At 42.4% G+C, this 19,913-nt stretch overlaps 1 protein-coding gene across 2 annotated transcripts in view; it reads right to left on the bottom strand.

Annotated features, from left to right (window-relative positions):
* DOCK2 (dedicator of cytokinesis 2) overlaps positions 1–19,913 on the bottom strand; it is a 409,609-nt gene that overhangs the window by 319,744 nt on the left and 69,952 nt on the right. For both annotated transcript variants that reach the window (XM_019945662.2, XM_033853554.2), the window contains exons 20-22: positions 19,210–19,299; positions 18,042–18,142; positions 17,082–17,216 (exon numbers count right to left, since the gene is read on the bottom strand). In XM_019945662.2, the coding sequence (XP_019801221.1) occupies positions 17,082–17,216; positions 18,042–18,142; positions 19,210–19,299 (326 nt within the window). The remainder of the gene's footprint in view (positions 1–17,081; positions 17,217–18,041; positions 18,143–19,209; positions 19,300–19,913) is intronic.

Here is a 19,913-nt window from a genome sequence, read left to right as displayed (position 1 = left end):
AGTCCTCACCTGGATTTTGTTTGTTTGTGATCTTGTTTGTTTTTGTTTTCTCCAAATTCATGTGCCTCACTTGGATTGACAAACAGAAATTTTAACTTAAAGAGGTCTCTGGTTGTTAGTGACCCCCAGGTGAACAATGGAAGGAAATTCTGATTTTCTCTGGAAGAAAATAAAAAACTTTAATTCAAGACTAAAAATACACAAGAACTGATAAAGTTGAAAGGGAAATAAGCTTTAAAAAATAATAATAACAACAAAATGCACAAGGACTCAAGGTCACCCAAAACAGAAACAGCAGAATCAGCCTCACAAAGAATCCCCCTATTGGAGTTATCCAGCAAAGAATATAAAATCTCATATTTAATGTGCTTCAAAATATAGAAAGGATGTTTGAAAATACGATCAAGAAACAAAAAAAAGTTAAAAAGTTATATTTGAATAAGAACTCAATAGAATTTCTGAAAATGAATAATATAATGATTAAAATAAAAAATCTCATTCAATGAATCAAACAGCATATTAGATGCAGTTAAGAGGGAAATCGGTAAGCTGGAAAATAGGTTGAAAGAAATTAGCCAGAATGAACCCCAAAAAACAAAAGATAGAAAATATGAGAGTTTATGAGACATGGAGAATATGAGGTCTAACATACACTAACTGACATTTCAGAGAGATCATAGAATATAAGGGGAAAATGCAAAAATTAAAAAGAATGATGAATGAGAAATTTTATAGAATTGGTATTGCAAATACCAAACTCCAGATCCAGGAGAACTAACTTCTAGCTATATAAACAAACTCATTCTTAAGTACAACATAGAGAAATGCAGAATACCAAAGACAAAGAGATGATCTTAAAGGCTGCCAGGGAGAAAAAAACAGAATGCCTATAAAGGAACAACAGTAAGACTGACAGCTAACCTTAACAGCTGATCACAATGAACAAAAGAGCTAGAACTCTATATCCAGGGAAACCCCATTCCAAGTTTCAGAATAAAATCAGAGAGACTTTAGCAACTCTACCAGTAAATTTCCTACCATTAATAATAAACGATTTACTTCAAGTAGAAGAAAAACAAATATGGATGGTCAAAGATGACAGGAGAAATGATACCTTTTTTTTCACTGTGATAAAAAAAATAACATGAAATTTACCACTTTAACCACTTTTAAGTTTACAGTATAGTAGTGTTGATGAACTTTTTTTTTTTTTTAATTTTATTTATTTATTTATTTATTTTTGGCTGCGTTGGGTCTTCGTTGCTGCACTGGGGCTTTCTCTAGTTGCAGCGAGCGGGGGCCACTCTTCATCGCGGTGCACGGGCCTCTCACTGTCGCAGCCTCTCTTGTTGCGGAGCACAGGCTCTAGACGCGCAGGCTCAGTAGTTGTGGCTCACGGGCCCAGTTGCTCTGCGGCATGTGGGATCTTCCCAGACCAGGGCTCGAACCCGTGTCCCCTGCATTGGCAGGCAGATTCTCAACCACTGCGCCACCAGGGAAGCCCCCGTTGATGAACTTTTATTGGTAAAATCATATAAACAAGTACCAGCTGCTTAAAACAATAATAATGTCTAATTTGTGGAATTATCAAAAAAGGCAAAACTGACATACTACACAATTATAGTATAATATTTAAGAAGGAAGTGGAAGTATCTTCTAAAATCCTTTATTTTTCAGAAGGACTGTAAAGATACTAAGATTTTATTAAGTTAAATATGTATGATAGAATACCTAAGTAGCCACTAATAGAACTGCATATAAAATGTAACTTTCAAACTATTAAAGGCGAAAAGAGAGTGAAAAAACTGAAGACAATCCAAAAAAAAGAAGGAAAAAGAGAACAGAAAATCAGAGTGTTGGCGAAGATGCACATCTAAGATGATATAAATAAGTTCAAAACATCAGTGATCACAATAAAATGTAATACTGCTTCACGATGAACATTATTATCAAATTAGTGATAGAAAAGAACTACCTTAAATTGATAAAAGATATCTAAAATATTTTTTAAATCTAATACATAATATATATCACCATTTTTATTCAACATTGGTCTAGAATCCTAGCCAATGCAATAAGACAGGGAGAAAAAGGATTCAAATTAGAAAGAGAGAAACAAAGCTTTCCATATTTACAGGTGTTATAATTGTCTACTTAGGAAATTCGTGAGACTCCATAGCAAAACAGATTCTAAGAAGACAAGGATGGAAGCAGCAAGACCACTGGAGAAAGCTAACACAGTGATCCAGGTGTGAGGTGATGAGAACTGTGAACAGGAAGTTGGTAGTGAAGATGGAAAGATGTGGATGAATTTGAGAGACATTTAAGAGGGGACTTGACCGTGGATTACGTGGGAAAAACACAAAAAATGAGGTGTCAAAAAATCCTATTTGTCTGCCCCATGCAACATGCTGGGTTGTACGTCAGTGAGATGAGGGGACATCATGAGTTTGGTTCTGGTTATGCTAACTCTGAATTGCCTCGGAGATACGAAAGATATCAAGTAAACTGGACACACAGATTTGGAACTTGTTGAAGAGGTCAAGCTGGATTTCTGGGTTATCTGCATAGAAGCAGTAACTGAAGAGATGGGTTTGAATTTGGTCACCTAGGTGGAGGGAGTTGAGTGAAAGGAGGATTGGTTTAAACTGAGCATTTAGGACCTCCAAAGGGTGTGAGAAGTATGAGGAATACTAAAAGAGTTCTGTGCTACAGAGGCCAAGGGGAGAAAGTGTTTTGAGGAAGCGGAGAGGTTAGCAATGTAAAATGCTGTGGCTCGTGCTATCTGGGATATTCTTAACTGTTGACATAATAATGTTATCATCTGTGGCTTGTTCACAAAATACGTTTGATCATAGACAAGCTCTTCATTTTTATCATCCCTATGGTACCCAAGACGAGTAGGCCTGCCCTCCCTCCAGAATGCCCATCTGATAGGAAATCAGGAAATAATAATTAAGGATATTATTTATCCCAGCAAACTGATTTGGAAAAACATTCTGCTGTGGAAAAGTTCACCTGTACACAGATACACACATCTGCATAGTGCACTCTGATGATCAAATCAAGTGAAGTTGACACTATCTGCTACTTCAGGTAATATGGGTCTTTAGACGCATACATTAACAGATCACTGAGAAGTGACTATATATTTTAAAAAACTTGTCCAAAACTGCAGCCAACAATTCATGGTCGCTAAAACATATATGGCATTAAAAAGTAATAAACGGGGGGCTTCCCTGGTGGCGCAGTGGTTGAGAGTCCGCCTGCCGATGCAGGGGACACGGGTTCGTGCCCCGGTCCGGGAAGATCCCACATGCCACAGAGCGGCTGGGCCCATGAGCCATGGCCGCTAAGCCTGCGCGTCCGGAGCATGTGCTCTGCAACAGGAGAGGCCACAACAGTGAGAGGCCCGCGTACCGCAAAAAAAAAAAAAGTAATAAACGTTATGACCGTAAAACAATAATGCCTAGCAGAGATGAGATACTGCAAAAAACAAATCAACCAACCAACAAACAGAAAAACCTAAAGGGATTGCTCAGTGAAATAAGGTAGCACAGGCTGTGTCTGTCCCCCAACCCAATTAAAGATGGGCGGTTTATGTCTTTGAATCTTACAGGAGGCAACCAAAGAGGCTTGTGGGAGGTTATGAAACACATGCTTTTCAATTTTAAATATGGAATTACTATAATCTAAAACACAAACGCTTTGTAGGACAACATGCACTCTGTCTGTATTCTTGAGTCCTTTACTCCTATCCAGGATTGTGTAATTAACTCAGGGATTAACAATCTGTCACTTCCTACTGAGCTGCCCATTTCAGGTACCACTGGTCAGTCACAGCTCCCTGTGCAGTTACCTCCGCCCCCAATCCACCCATGTGGCACATGACACAAGCCCTCTTCACCATCAAGTGTCAGCATGCTACGTCACATGAAAGCATCTTCAACTACATGCCTCCCGAGGACTCTGTAATACACTTAGAATGATCTTTGCATGGTAGGCTCTGCCTATCTCACCCAGTTTATCTTCCTCCTAATCTCCCCTGTGCTCTCTATACTTCAGCCACGATAACTTTCTGAAAAAAACTCTTTCAAGCTCTTTCTTATTCAAGATCACTTGCTCAGACTTTCCCTCCCTGAAGGACTCTTCCTTCAATCCCTGCATGGCTGGATCATTGCCATCCCTCACATCTCAGTTTAAACGTCACTTCAGGGAATTCCCTGGTGGTACAGTCGTTAAGAATCCGCCTGCCAATGCAGGGAACACGAGTTCGAGCCTGGTCCGGGAAGATCCCACATGCCGCAGAGCACCTAAGCCCGTGAGCCACAACTACTGAGCCCGCGTGCCACAACTGCTGAGGCCTGCGCACCTAGAGCCTGTGCTCCACAACAAGAGAAGCCACCGCAATGAGAAGCCTGCTCACCACTACGAAGAGTAGCCCCCGCTCACCGCAACTAGAGAAAGCCCGCGTGCAGCAACAAAGACCCAATGCAGCCAAAAATAAAAAACAAATTAATTAATTAAACGTCACTTCATCAGAATCCTCACAATAACACTGTGAAGTAATCCCAACTTTAGACAAGGAAACTGGGGCACAGAGGTTAGGTCACTTGCCCACAATTATACAGGTAGTTACTGGGATTATTCACTGCTGTACTGGACCACCTATCTCAACTACTTGCTTAATTCCCGTACAGGCATTTATCATGGTTTGCAACGACTTGGTGTATTTGTTTATTTTATTTTTTTCCCCCACAGTATTATATAAGGGAAGCATGAGGGCAGGGCTACATCTGCCTTTTTCACTGCAGTATCCTAGCATAGAACTTCCAAATAGTAAGACTCAAAAATGTTTACTGAACGAATGAATGAACAAACGAATTGAACTGAACTCATATGTCTTTGCAACTGACTACATTAGGAGAGTAGATCTGAGATACAGAGGAGCTAGTTTGGAGATTTGAAGGACAGTGACCGTATGTGCCCCATAACTAAGTCCTTTTTAATTTTCCATCCACCCCAAAGACACAATAAGAAACAAGCCCAACAACTGAGTAATATATTATTAATACTTCCTAATAAGGAAACAAATTCTACTTCAGGGTGATGCCTGCCTCAAGTGCTTCTGAAGTGGATCACAAAATACATCTAGTCATCCTGATTCAGTTCAGCATCCCTGACAGTTAGGTTAGCTTGGTGAATTTCACCCCTCTGGCAAACTAGACCCTTTATTATCCTGCATGTCCATATTAAGTTACAGGGGATTTGCAAACACATATCCTAAATCTACATATTTATTCAGTAAATTGATCTCCCACCCAAGTCATTCTCTGAGGAACTGTCAGCCTAGGCATTTGACAGAAAGTTATTTTTGTGCAAAGGCAAAGATTCTACCAGCAAGCTAGCCCCAGACTTCTAACAAGGAGTTAACAAGGAGAGGAAATCGGCTACTGCTTCAACCTGAAAGAATGAATATCTGTGTCCTCCTTGGCTTTTCCCGTAACTATCTATAGCATCTTGTTCTGCAAAATTAAGCCATTTAAAGGTACAATGGAAGCAAACAAGACCAGCATTTTACACTTTGCTGTAAGCAGAGTATGAGATTGGTAAGAAATAGGAAACAACTGGCTCAGCTTCTGAGGGATGGTGGGGGGAAGCCAGTCTTGGATTATACCCTGGCAAAGAACAATCCACGATGTAAGTAATTCACGCGCAGATGATGGGAAATCAATCATCAAAGCCTGATCCCTCTGCCCCCATGGCCTCCTGTTTGGATACTAGGAAAGATGCTAAACTCTCGGAAAGGGTCGGCTGATTCACCAAAGATCTCCTAATTGTGAAATATCTTGTTCCTGATCAGTTTTCAGTTCCCAGGACCTCACTGTAACAGTGAATACTGCTGACATTCCCTCTCGGAAATGCTCCGTTTCCTGGGTCCTGTAATGCCAATCCTTCCTGCTTCCTCCCCTATATCTCCAATCCTCCTTCCCTGGGACTCTCCCCTCATCCATCCCTCCAACATGCGCATCTCCTGCATTCCATTCTGAGTTTTATAGCACTGCCCACCTTGTGCTACAGCTTCAAACACATCCTCTTTCTACCAAAGGAGATCAATTTCTACCAAAACCATATCTCCATTCTCCACTCCCCTGAACTCCAAATCTGTATCTAACCGCCTGCTGTGCATTTCCATCTGGCTACGCCAGTAAACACCTCCAGCATCACATGTCCCAAACACATCGTCTTCCCCCCAAAACCTGCTCCTCCCCTCACTCATCATGCTGATGAGCAATACCTGATAAAAGTGGACCACAAAGTTCAGGGTCAGATCAGCCAATTGGCCCCCTCCATCAGTTCCACTCCCACATTCAATTAGTTTGGGCAATCCTGCCATCTATAAACCCTCATCTTCTTACTTTCCTTCTTCTCCAGCCCCACCGTGACTACCTGAGTTCAAGTCCTCCTGCCTGGATTACTGCAATAGCTTCGTTATTGATCTCCTGCCTCCCCTCCTCTGTCTACCACATACTAACCTTACTTCTGCACTAATCATTCTAAAACATGAATCTAATCATGTTAATCCCCTGCTTTAGAACTTCAATGGCTCCCCACTGCCAAAAGCAGGGGTTTCCAAAACTGCTCCTATGAGGAAAAAAAAAAAATTTAAGTATGAGTCTCAACAGATGCTTATTTATATATAAATTATATCCATGTACTATTCTAAGTCAAATGTTTATAAAGTTTAGTTTCTTCATCTTAGGACAAAATGAAGAAATTTTAATATTTTTGTCTGATCCCAGTAGATTAGTTTGTACCTCTGCTGGGGTATTCACTCTGTGCTCTGAGGATGGAGGGTAGCATCTATGCCAATATCCCCCAGCACAGAGGATGACGTCAAACTCCTTGGTCTGGCATTCAAGGTGTTTCACAATCTGGCTCCAAATCCCCTCTTCAAACACCTCCTCACTCCTCCACCACCACAGCTGCACCCACTAGCGACTGTTCCATAAAAGTGCCATTCATGGGCAAGCACAAGATAGCACAAAGAGCTGAGACTTTGATGTCAGATCCCTCCCTGCCAACATCTAACTGTGTGACCTAAAGTCACTTTCTGCACCTCTCTGGGTCTCAATTTCCCCTTCTGTAAAGTGAACATAAAATGAATATAATAATACCTGTACTTTGCAGGGTTGTCGTGAGTATTAAGTGAGGTAGAGCAAAAAGTGATACAGGGCCATGCAAAGAGGAGAGGCTTTTATAAATGGTACCTCAGAGTAAGTTCTATATCATATGTTGTCCCCTCTACTTGGAATTCCCGATTCTCTTTTCTTCCATGGCCAGGCTTCTTAAATACCTTCCAATGTCTAGTTTAAAAGATCACCTCCTCCGAGAAGAATGACTCATCCTCCCGAGGTGGAGTCTGTCATTCAAACCTGTCTGCCCCCGGGAACCATTTGTAAGCCTCCACTGAATCATATCACTGATCATTGCTTATCCCAGGCATGCTGGCATTTGACTGCTGGCATGCGTGTCTTTCTTGCTCACTAAACTGCCACTGCTTGAGGAAGTCTGACATCAATTTCAGAGTTCCCAGCACTTAACAAAGTCCCTAGCACATAACAGGTGCTCAATAACAGTTTATCAATATTTCCATATGCAAAGGGGAAAGAGGACTGTTTAAAAGTGCACATAGATGCACAATTTCATGTTATAATAAGGATGACTTACTTAATGATTTACAAAACGCTTTCACATATGCTTGTAAGAAACAGGTTGTTACCTCCCCCTCTGCCCTGTAGCAACTCATAAAATAGATAATAACTTAGAGAAAAGTAACTATTTGACTATATCCCTTTGATGAGTTTTCTCTTCCATCCTGATCTGATGCCAAGTTAATGTTATCATAAAATAATTCCATTAAGTGCAATTGTGCCGCTTACTGAGCCATTACTGTCATCAAAAAGTGAAATTACATTCAAAGCCTAAAACAGAGGTTTACACAGGAATAAATGTCATTAACATGGCAAACAAATTACATGCAGGAGAAACAGAAATAGCAATATGACCAGAATTCCAACCCATCCTCAGCATAAACAGATGATCACGTTTTAATATTTATTCATACATGAACGGTGAAAACAAATCACACTGGCAAGTACCTTCGAGTTAAATTCATATTTTTTCAAAAAGGCGGAGGCTTATGTATCCTCTGTGACTGCAGGCTACACTGGGCATGCCTGAGCTTTATGCAGACAACCTTGCTGCCTAAAATATTCATGACCTGCAGGATAAACTAGTATATAATATTTACATAAGAAGAAATTGAACTGGTGGAAAGATGAGGTGGAGGCCAGGGGAGGGAGGGCGGGATGGGTAGAATAAAGCCAGACGCAAAATAAAAAGGCAAAAGCGAGCATCAGAGAGCATCAAATCATCTGACGTGAAGGCAATTAGAGAAAGGGCAATGATGTCTGGCCCTGGGTGACCAGAGCCAGATTGGGGCTGTCTGCTGGAGGTGAGAACCGTGGTCCTTTGAGCCTGTGTTAATGGAGTGGCAGTCCCAGTGCAGGCAAATGACACTGTGCATGCCATGGCCAGCCTGCCCAGGTCCCAGGTGAGGGCTGGGGAGCAGAAGGACTCCTGGAGATGCTGCTGCTTCCATTAGGATACTGAGTGCCTTCCTCTTTCCCTGACCAGTGGCTTGTTTCCAAGGGGTGTGAGCTCACCTGGACCGGCGCCATGTCAGCTTTTCTTTGTTCATTTCTTGGGAGGATATGAGGACAAAGTCACTGCTGCCAGGACAGCCTCACCATGCTGGCGAGGATGCCCTTCCTGGCAACTCCTGCTCCAAGTCATCATGCTCTTCACTGAAGTCCTACTGTGCTTAGGGATGGATGGCAGCACCTAAACCCACACAGCCTCGCGCCTCTCAGCAGCCCCAGCAGCGCCCAGCAAGTTGACCCTTCCAGCTGGAGTTGCTTCCTCTCAGGACAGCCCCTCCTCTCAGCCAGCCAGGCTTCCCACCTGCACAGCCTGGAAAAAGTGCCAGTTCTCAAATCTGCTTGATCAGGTGAGGTAGAATGCGAAGCTTGCTCTACTGAGTCTTAGCTGTGTGACCTTTGAGCTTGAATTGAAGCCTCAGCCTCCTCATTTGTGAAAGGGGGATAGAAATGCTGTCCCACTGCTTACTGAAGGAGTGCCTACTGTGTGCTGGGTGCTGTCCTCAGCGCTTGGAATGCAGCACGAAACAGTCAAAGACTCCTGTCCTCATGGACCTGACATTCTAGCAGGAAGAGCGCTAAAATGTCATAACTTATTATTGTATGTTAACATGGGGAGGAAGAATGACAGAAAGCAGAGTGAAAGGGAGGGCAATCAGAAGGGCCAGGGGCCAGGTGACAGGCCCAGGCTGCTCTCTGGGAAAGGCTGGATGCTGTCTTATGCCCCCTTCCAGCCCCTCCTCCCCCACTCACGCACACAGGCACCCACCACACCCTGGTCGGCTTGTTCCTCACCACATACAGGGAGGGGGAGACCAGCCCCTTAGGGTCTTTTGAAACAGGAAGACAAATGTGTGATCAGGAGCATGACTCCTGTGCTGGGCTCTTGGGCCCACTTCAGTCTGTCTGTCTCAAATCTAGGTATTTTTGCTTCCATTTTATTTTATTTTTAAGAAAACAAAACAAAAATCTGCACCAATTTACCTGGTTTCGTACAAAAACTTTTTTTTTAACTTTTTACATTTTTTGGTGTCCGTTTGTATTGAATAATTGGCTACATTTGTAAAATGTAATTTCTAACGTAAAAACATAATTCTTTTCTTCTCAAGAGTTTTTCTTAAGAGGAGAGAAAGATATTTTTTCAGGAAAAACAAACTTTAAAATAAAAGAAGAGGAGAATAAAATCTACTTCTCCCCTTTCCCCAACCTCTGTCTACCCCTCTTTCCCAGGAACAAATCAAAAGGTGGATCGTCTTGCAAAGAACGTAAACTTTTAGTCCAGAACGATGTCTTTTTCTCAATGCAGTGAGCTGTGGATTCTCTAGTTTGACCCCTGCAGGTGGGAATGGGGGCACTGAGGCAACATGGAGAGGAGCTCGGGGGGAGCAGGGTCATGAATTTGTTTTCTTTAGTGAAAGAGAAACACAGTCAAGCATTTTGTATGCAGAATGTTGTGCAATATTTTGGAATGGAACACTGGTGTGTTTAGAGATTGAGTTTAAACACAAAACAAAAAGATTGATCGAATCTGTACAGTTTATATTGTTCCAGATTGTTTTAAGTCTGTATTAAAAGCATGATATATCATAACAAAAAAACAAACCAAAAGAAGAAGTGCCAGGGGCAGGGCTTGCCCCTGTACGTAAGGGAATGAGGAGAAGTTTGAATAAAGCTCTAAAAGAGGCGAGTGGGTGAGCAAGCAGTTGTCTGGGAAAGGGTGCAAAGGCCCTGCCCTGGGAACCTGAGCCACAGCAAGGAGGCCTGTGAGGCTGGCACACAGTGAGAGAGAAGTAGGAGGAGGTGAAGTCAGGAGACGAGGGTCTCCACCGCATTTATGTGAAGGCTGATGGAGATAATGAGGGAAATGCACTTAGCAGGACATCATAACCGTGGGCACTCGCTATGTGACAGGCACTGTGCCACATGCCTGATGTCCATTAGCTCAGTGAGTCTGCACAACCGCCCTGCAAGGGTTGTTCCGTACTTGCCTGTTTTACACACAAGGAAACTGAGCTTTGGGCAGATTATTTAATCTGCCCAAGGTCATAAACCTTCATACCTGGTAGTGATAGGATGCAAAGGCAGAATTCAAACCCAAGTAGCCTAGCTCCAGAGACAGTGCCTTTACCCCCTGAGCCGACTGACTCGCAAGCAAAAGATGTGGATGAGTGTGGCGAAGGAGAAGCGTGTGATGGCAGAGCAGCCCCAGGAGAGGGATAACATGGAGAAGGAGGGGGAAGCAAGAACTAAGCAGGTCTGTAACAAGAGCAGAAGGCATGAGGCCAAAGAAAAGACAGGCAGAGCAAGCAGGGAACAGAGGGAGAGCTGGGTACACAGCTGCTTGGCCACAGGGGCCTGACCACACACACACAGGGGAAGTGGGAGCCACAGACAAAAGCAGGGCCCGTGCAGTGGGCCAGCAGCAGACCCAGGTGAATTCACGGAGCCATAACAATTCCCTACATTGAGGTCTTCTAAATGGTAAAGGTGTCTCATCCTCCTAAAAAATAGAGAGCGAGAAACGTTTTGTATAGCATGAACAGTAAGCCAGGCTGTGAGCAGGAATCAAGACACTAACACTTTCTCTTTCTAATCTGAGTTTTTGAAACAAGTACCCTTTCTGTCTCTCCTAGGTGAAAACATGATAACAGCTAACAGATTTATTTTGCTCACGGAATAAATATCAGACACTACATGGAAGCTCTGTACATGTAATCTCATTTCATCAACAAAACACTAAAAGCTGGTTTATCCTCATTCATGGGTGGGGACACTGAGGCTCAGAGAGGTTAGGTCACTCATCAAGCCAGGTGCTGACAGGGACAGGAAGTGTCCAGTGTGAGCACTGACCGTCACTGAGCCAGCACTGCCCAGTACAGTGTGAACATAACCATGCCCCACACTATCCCCTATACGCGAGCCTACGGCAGCACCAAGATTTACAAGGAACACAGACAAGCAGGAGCAAACGCTCTTATTGCAGAACAGAGCTCTGGATCTTCTCTCATTCGGGAAGTCATCCTTACAGAAGCTCTGCAGTCTCATTACTATGTGCCTGGCCAGCAGGAAGGGCAGCTCTTCCTGGAGTGTCCACCACGTGGACCAGGGAAGCATGGACTACCACAGACTCTGAGTAATTCCACGGGCTCAGAAACCTTGGGGATCAGCTCAGCTGGTTGTCTGAGGTTCAGGATAAAAGGCACTGCAAGGGGGTTTATAAAGAAACTCAATGCCTAGAACATAATCACTTCGGCTCCTTCTGAATGTTCCTCACTATGCTCTATACCTCCCAGGGCCTCAGTTAATCTAGAAAAGCCCAGTGGATACTGGTCATATTTATAGCCACTCAGCATCTTTTGGACTCACTTCCTACAATTTAGAATTCCCCATATTTTGAAGCCTGCCTCCCTATGACAGAAGCTCAAACCTGCTCTGCCAGCTTCCATTGCAACTATGGCACAGGTATGTGCCCAGAGACACCTGTACAGACTTTGACTCAGGAGCTACTGACATAAGAAGAGGGGACAGGAAAATCATTTTCTTTGGCTGTGTGACAAAATGAATGATTCTTACAAAAATTCCAATCCCGTACAAAATAAATGCAGAGAAATCTCTTGAATTTCTACACACTAATGACGAAAAATCTGAAAGAGAAATTAAGGAAACACTCCCGTTTACCACTGTAACAAAACGATTAAAATACCTAGGAATAAACTGACCTAAGGAGACAAAAGACCTGTATGCAGAAAATTATAAGACCCTGATGAAAGAAATTAAAGATGATACAAACAGATGGAGAGATATACCATGTTCTTGGATTGGAAGAATCAACATTGTGAAAATGACTATACTACCCAAAGCAATCTACAGATTCAATGCAATCGCTATCAAACAACCAATGGGGCTTCCCTGGTGGCGCAGTGGTTGAGAGTCCACCTGCCGATGCAGGGGACATGGCTTCGTGCCCCGGTCTGGGAAGATCCCACATGCCACAGAGCGGCTAGGCCTGTGAGCCATGGCCACTGAGCCTGCGCGTCTGGAGCCTGTGCTCCGCAACGTGAGAGGCCACAACAGTGAGAGGCCCGCGTACCACAAAAAAAAACCAACAACAACCAATGGCATTTTTCACAGAACTAGAACAAAAAATTTCACAATTTGTATGGAAACACAAAAGACCCTGAATAGCCAAAGCAATCTTGAAGAAGAAAAACAGAGCTGGAAGAATCAGGCTCCCTGGCTTCAAACTATACTACAAAGATACAGTAACCAAGACAGCATGGTACTGGCACAAAAACAGAAATATAGATCAATGGAACAGGATAGAAAGCCCAGAGATAAACCCACGCACATATGGTCACCTTATCTTTGATAAAGGAGGCAAAAGTATACCGTGGAGAAAAGACAGCCTCTTCAATAAGTGGTGCTGGGAAAACTGGACAGCTACATGGAAAAGAATGAAATTAGAACACTCCCTAACATCATACACAAAAATAAACTCAAAATGGATTAAAGACCTAAATGTAAGGCCAGACACTATCAAACTCTTAGAGGAAAACATAGGCAGAACACTCTATGACACAAATCACAGCAAGATCCTTTTTGACCCACCTCCTAGAGAAACGGAAATAAAAACAAAACTAAACAAATGGGACCTAATGAAACTTAAAAGCTTTTGCACAGCAAAGGAAACCATAAACAAGACGAAAAGACAACTCTCAGAATGGGAGAAAATATCTGTAAATGAGGCAACTGACAAAAGATTAATCTCCAAAATTTACAAGCAGCTCATGCAGCTCAGTATCAAAAAATCAAACAACCCAATCCAAAAACAGGCAGAAGACCTAAATAGACATTTCTCCAAAGAAGATATACAGATTGCCAACAAACACATGAAAGGATGTTCACCATCACTAATCATTAGAGAAATGCAAATCAAAACTACAATGAGGTATCACCTCACACCAGTGAGAATAGGTTTCATCAGAAAAATCTAGAAACAATAAATGCTGGAGAGGGTGTGGAGAAAAGGGAACCCTCTTGTACTGTTGGTGGGAATGTAAATTGATACAGCCACTATGGAGAGCAGTATGGAGGTTCCTTAAAACACTAAAAATAGAACTACCATATGACCCAGCAATCCCACTACTGGGCATAAACCCTGAGAAGACATAATTCAAAAAGAGTCATGTACCACAACGTTCACTGCAGCCCTATTTACAGTAGCCAGGACGTGGAAGCAACCTAAGTGTCCATCAACAGATGAATGGATAAAGAAGATGTGGCACAGATATACAATGGAATATTACTCAGCCATAAAAAGAAACAAAACTGAGTTATTTGTAGTGAGGTGGATGGACCTAGGTGGATGTCATACATAGTGAAGTAAGTCAGAAAGAGGAAAACAAATACCGTATGCTAACACATATATATGGAATCTAAAGAAAAAAAATGGTTCTGAAGAACCTAGGGGCAGAACAAGAATTAAGATGCAGACGTAGAGAATGGACTTGAGGACACAGGGATGGGGAAGGGTAAGCTGGGACGAAGTGAGACAGTGGCATGGACATATATACACTACCAAATGTAAAACAGATAGCTAGTGGGAAGCAGCCGCATAGCACAGGGAGATCAGCTCGGTGCTCTGTGACCACCTAGAGGGGTAGGATAGGGAGGGTGGGATGGAGACGCAAGAGGGAGGGGATATGGGGATACATGTATACGTATAGCTGATTCACTTGGTTATACAGCAGAAACTAGCACACCACTGTAAAGCAATCATACTCTAATAAAGATGTTAAAAAAAAAAGTTCCAATCCTTCTCAACAAGTTTTCTTCCTCTCTTACCCAAGTGTATCTTGCATATTGATACAGGAAAATCCCTAGCCCTTGTAAACGCTCATGTGCAGCACGCCCAAAGAAAAAATGGCAGGGAACAATTAACGGGAGCTGGATCAGCTGTAACTATGCACACCAGGAAAGACAAAGGAATAACAGGAAACGGAAACACAATACCAGACACAGTAAGCTCCCAAAGCAATAACTATATTACAATTTCCCACCAGCTGGCTTAGAAATCTCAAAGCACTGAAACGCCTATCTTCCATTCCCAAGTAAAATTCCCTTCTAGTTTGGGGAGATACTACCATCACTTCCCAATGTCCCTGAGGCTCCACTGAAGAGAACCCATTGTGAAAGATTCTAGAATGAACAAGACCTACTACCTTCCCTCAGCATGAGGTCCTAGACACTCCTTGCAGGTCAGCCTATATTTCTGATCATGACAAAGGATTCAAGATTATGTCTGGATTACCTTCGAGACATCTCCTCTGACCAAATGGCTTCTCCTAGCCCCCAGAATGCACTTCATCCAACAAGCATTCTTGAGTGTCAGTGATGTTCTATATATGCTATGCTGGGAGTACATAAGAGAATAACAGATTATCCCACTCCTTAAGAAGCCAAAACTCACTTAGAGTTCCAGCAGCACTGAATTTATACTGAATGAAGAGCTGGGGGCACTGCAAGATGACATGCCCTCAGGTAGAAAAGAAGAAAGCAGATGTACAAATGCTCTTTGTTCCAGTGGAGGAAAGAGATGAAGACTAAGAGAGGTAAGACAAGGAAGAAGGAAGGAAGGAAGGAAAGGAAGAGAGGGAGGGAGAGAGGGAGGAAGGAAAGAACTAAGGAATGGGGGGAGGGAGGGAAGAGAAATAAATTAAAAGGACAAACTGAGGCATAAGATATGATACATGGAAAGATATGTTCTTGTAGATCTGAAGTTCTCGCTTGGAGATGGGATAAGATATCATTGCCTAATCTGGAATTACAACGTTTGAATCCTTGAACCTCTCCAAGAGTTCAACTCTTAGGAAGACCCATAATTGTCTCTTACTGGTTTTCAAATAATTCAAATATTCTTTCAAGTTCAAGAATACCCCTAAGACTTCAATACACAGTCTCTGCCTTGACTATGTGACAAAAGAGAGGAATCGAAACAGATATTTCACTTTTAGAATAGCCTAAGTGACATATGTTTTGTGACATGGTTCAAGACACTCATCTCTTTCTATTCATCAACTGAAATATCAAAGAATTCTCCTACAAAGGAGAATCTCAAATAATTACCCATTTCAGCTGCCTTTGAGTATGAAGCTTTCATAACTCATCCAATGTCTTGATCAGAATGATGATTTACGGACTGCTACTTTTTTTTTTTTTTTTGAGAAACCATCCCTTCAAGTAAACAAGTTCATACCATAAGTTGCTGACCTGACCCATGGCTCCAGAGGTGAACATGGGACCATAAGTACACAACCTGCATATTCATTCTCCTGGTCACAGTGTTTAAGACCTTAGTACATGACTCAAGATAGTTCTTGGCATAGGATTTTGGTCGAACAACAGGGAACCTAGCGTTGCTTAAGCTGGTAGAATATGAGTCTGAGTTTCCCAGTGGCTTCCCCATTGGAAAACTTGCCTCAGAAGGCAGCCAACAAAAGGAAAGCAGAGCCAAGATCTAGAGAGACAGAGACCATCCGAACGACACTAAGCATCTGGACCCAGCCGTACCGAAGGCCAAGTACCCCCAAGATTTTTCAATAATGCGAAATAAAATAAAGTCCTATTTCCCCGAGTCAGCTTGGGTTGCATGCTCTTCCTCTGCACCGATAAGAATCCAGACAATACATTTCCTGTATGCTTCTTCTTACTTCCCATCACACACAACCAACCTGGTCACACACACAACCAATTCCCTGCCTAACTCTGTCTTGTAGCCAGGAGACACATAAATTGTTATTTTGCAGGTTGCATTGGAATGACTCCACCTCTAAAGCCTTTTAAACGGGTAGCTAACCTCTGTGATGCTGACCATCGAATATCAAATCTCTTAGGTGCTCTAACATGTCAGCTCACTTTTTGGCCACCAGGATTTCACGGACAGGCGGATCAGCTGCAAATACCCGCTCATCTGTCATGTGCATCCTCCTAGAACCAAATAAATGTCAAATTCTCTGAGATCTGCTTCCCTGTCCCCATGGAATATAGATTCCTGGAAGGTTTTCACCATATCTCAAATCAAATGAAGAATGTCAGATGAAATGCAGAAGAGCCTCAAATCACAAATCATAGTCACTGGAGGAGACATAACTCTTCAACATATGAAGATTTCTTCTTTTTTTCCCCAAATGAACTTCGAACAATTATTACCTATTCATAACTCTCTAAATTGGATTTTTAAGCTGTTTTTGATCAGCAGCTGGTTACAATTTTGTAAAAGAGTTTCTCCAATGGCACAAATACTGCTGTACCCCAGAGGAATTGCAGAGCTAATCAATCACTTACGTAACTAGTACTCACTGTGAAAATAATGTCCTTGACCGAACAATGAACTTGAAAACATATTCCAAAGCTTTCAGCGTTCTTAAAATTGGCTCACATTGCTCTCCTCTGCTGGAGGTATCCAAGTAAGTCTTCAGCACCATCATCAATTTCCTGAATAAGGGATTACATTTTCAAAATACATCTCTTTTCAGCCCACAGCATGGTAATTAGTTTGTTTACTAAATTATAAGGCATTCAATCAAAGGTTAGAGGTGATGGTATAGCCAAGCTCACATAGTCATTTACACCATAAAAATAACTCTGCCTAAAAATATATGTTTAATACAGGGAGTGAGTATTTCCTGTCCATAAACAGCCAGCAAAGGAAAAAGTAGTGAGAAAAAAATCTTTTGACTCTGGGAAAACTAGTCACAGTGAGGATGTGAGGGGGGATGGTGGTGGTGATAATGTTCTTTTCAGCTTTTTCTTCCCACAGAAAATGTTCCTGTAATATCATGGAACTCCGTTGCCTGGAAACTTACCATGTTTCTTTATTACCAGCAGGGCGGACTTCGAACTACTTGGCCTGCTTTTCCAGGTCCCTTCACAAACGGGCCTCCACCAACTTTTCCAGCATCATCTCTGATCTCTAACCCTCAGTTCTATATACACAAGCTGTACTGAGCTACTTGTCATATGCACTTCCTTCTCTCTAGCCTTTGAATCCCAGTGTGTATCACAAGGAGCTGTTCAATAAATGATAGCTGACTGACTAAATGAATGAACGAATGAGCAAACACTTCCATGTACTTCTGCCACCATAAAATATTCGTACCAACCTATGAGTTTGCATATTATTTAATCCAAATGACACAGCCAGATTGGGTTTTGTCAAAAAAGGCAGAACTCACACAGGCTGGTGACAAAAAGAAACTACTCAAATTTTTGTGACCTAGGCATCCTGGCAGGGCAAGCAGGAAGTACACAGTTACTTACTTGTAAGCTAGGGTAGCACTGAAATGCTGTTGAATGTAAGCCTCCAGAACGGTGTTGAAATGCTGGAATTTCCGGTCAGCAATGAGTCCTATTATGTAGATCTTGAGGAAGAAGCAAGGAATCAGTGGGTTTTGTGGGCAGACCCAGGACAGGAAGCTGTATTCACATGGCACAACTGAAACCCTATCAAATTCTTTTGCCCAGGAATTAGGTCACTAATATAGCTTCAGTCCTTTTCATTAAGGTAGTACCTCTCCTCAAAAGTATTTCACGAAGTATGCTACAGGGTTTCACGGTCAGATAAGCTTGAGAAATCTCAAGTTATCAAAACCTTAGACTGCCTTCTTTATTGCAGGCCTTATCGGAGTCTTCCGTATGCTTCTGTGCATTGTAAATCTCCAAGAGAGTCACGCAATGGTCAACACTTCCCTAAGTTCTTTAATCAAAGGATCTTTTTGTCAGGAAGCATTTTTCCTTAGACACAGCTTTCTAGGAGGCCCTCTTGGGAAGCACTGGATTAAGTCACAGTTGTCTCCAAGTAAGCTCTTTAAAAATGTAAATGTCACTGACACAAAGGGTTGACACATTCATACTTTATTGGTCACTGATACCTTAATGCAGATTTTTTTTTTATGTTTATTTTGACATGACATTGAGAAGATGTGAGTTGGGACCACAAGAGGAAGAACAGACCATTTCGAAAGGTGGAAAGGAGACAGATCTGCCTGGTGTACCACCCACTCTAAAATGTTCCGGGGTGGGCAGGAGGAGTGTAACAACTGCGCTGGAGACTGAGCAGGAAGAAGGTAAAAAAAAAGAGTTAGGAAACATTTTGGGTGCTTTACAACCTGGCCAAGGACTCACTCCCCGTATTCATGGAAAGCCAAAGCGACTATTCACGGTATCCAGCTTCATGTACCTTCAACCAGGGCCAATCCACCATCAGCACTTAAACACTCCCCTTTTAATCACCCTGCCCATGCTTTCAAATGAACTCGAAGCAAACGAAGGGAAACAGCAACTCGTTCATTGGTCTGGTTGCCAAATGTTACAATGCCTCCAAAAAAATTCATGAAAAGGGCCATGTGGGCCATAAGTTCTCTGTGTTCTCACAGTGAGACACACGTTAATGCCTAATGTCACTAAACACTGGCCCCCTCTCTCTTACCAAAGCATCAAAGACGAGGATGTCATACTCATTACTTTGAGAATGTTCCATCATGATGTTGAAGAGGGCATCCAGAGTATCCTGGAGAAACTGGGCAAAATAATGAAGGTCTTGTAAGAAAGAGTGTAGGTGACCCAGCAGTCCCACTCATCAGTGTTTACCCAAGAGGGTGAGGGCACACATCCACCATGTGCCATGTTCAGGAGGGCCAGGTACTTTACTCACAAGAGCCAGAACTTGGAGCAACCCAGTTGTCCATCTTCAGCAGAGTGGATAATTATAGGGTGGCATTTTCACATTATAGAACACTCCACAGCAATAAAAAAAAAGAGCAAACTACTTCAACGTGGAATGACGAATATAACTCGTGAGCATTGTGCAGGGTAAGATAAGTCAGACACAGAAATGTCTATTCATTATCACTCTCTTTTTATGAAATTCAAGAACAGGCAAAAACCCCATCTATAATGATGGTCGTCAGCTTAGTGGTTACTCCCGAACAGGTTACTGATGGAGAAGGGGTAAGAGGGAACCTACTGCAATGCTAAAAATGTTCTGTACCTTGACCTAGGTGGTGGGTACACAGTTGTGTACATGTGTAACAATACACTGAACTGTACTCTTAAGATACGTGCTCCGTACATATGTTACCATATGTAGAGTATACATCAATAATATTTTTTTTCTAAAAACAAGAAAAAAAG

The sequence above is a fragment of the Tursiops truncatus genome, chromosome 3, assembly GCF_011762595.2.
Source record: "Tursiops truncatus isolate mTurTru1 chromosome 3, mTurTru1.mat.Y, whole genome shotgun sequence".
NCBI lineage: Eukaryota > Metazoa > Chordata > Mammalia > Artiodactyla > Delphinidae > Tursiops > Tursiops truncatus.
Note: the sequence above shows the minus strand (reverse complement) of the source record. Positions and strands in the feature narration are given on the sequence as shown.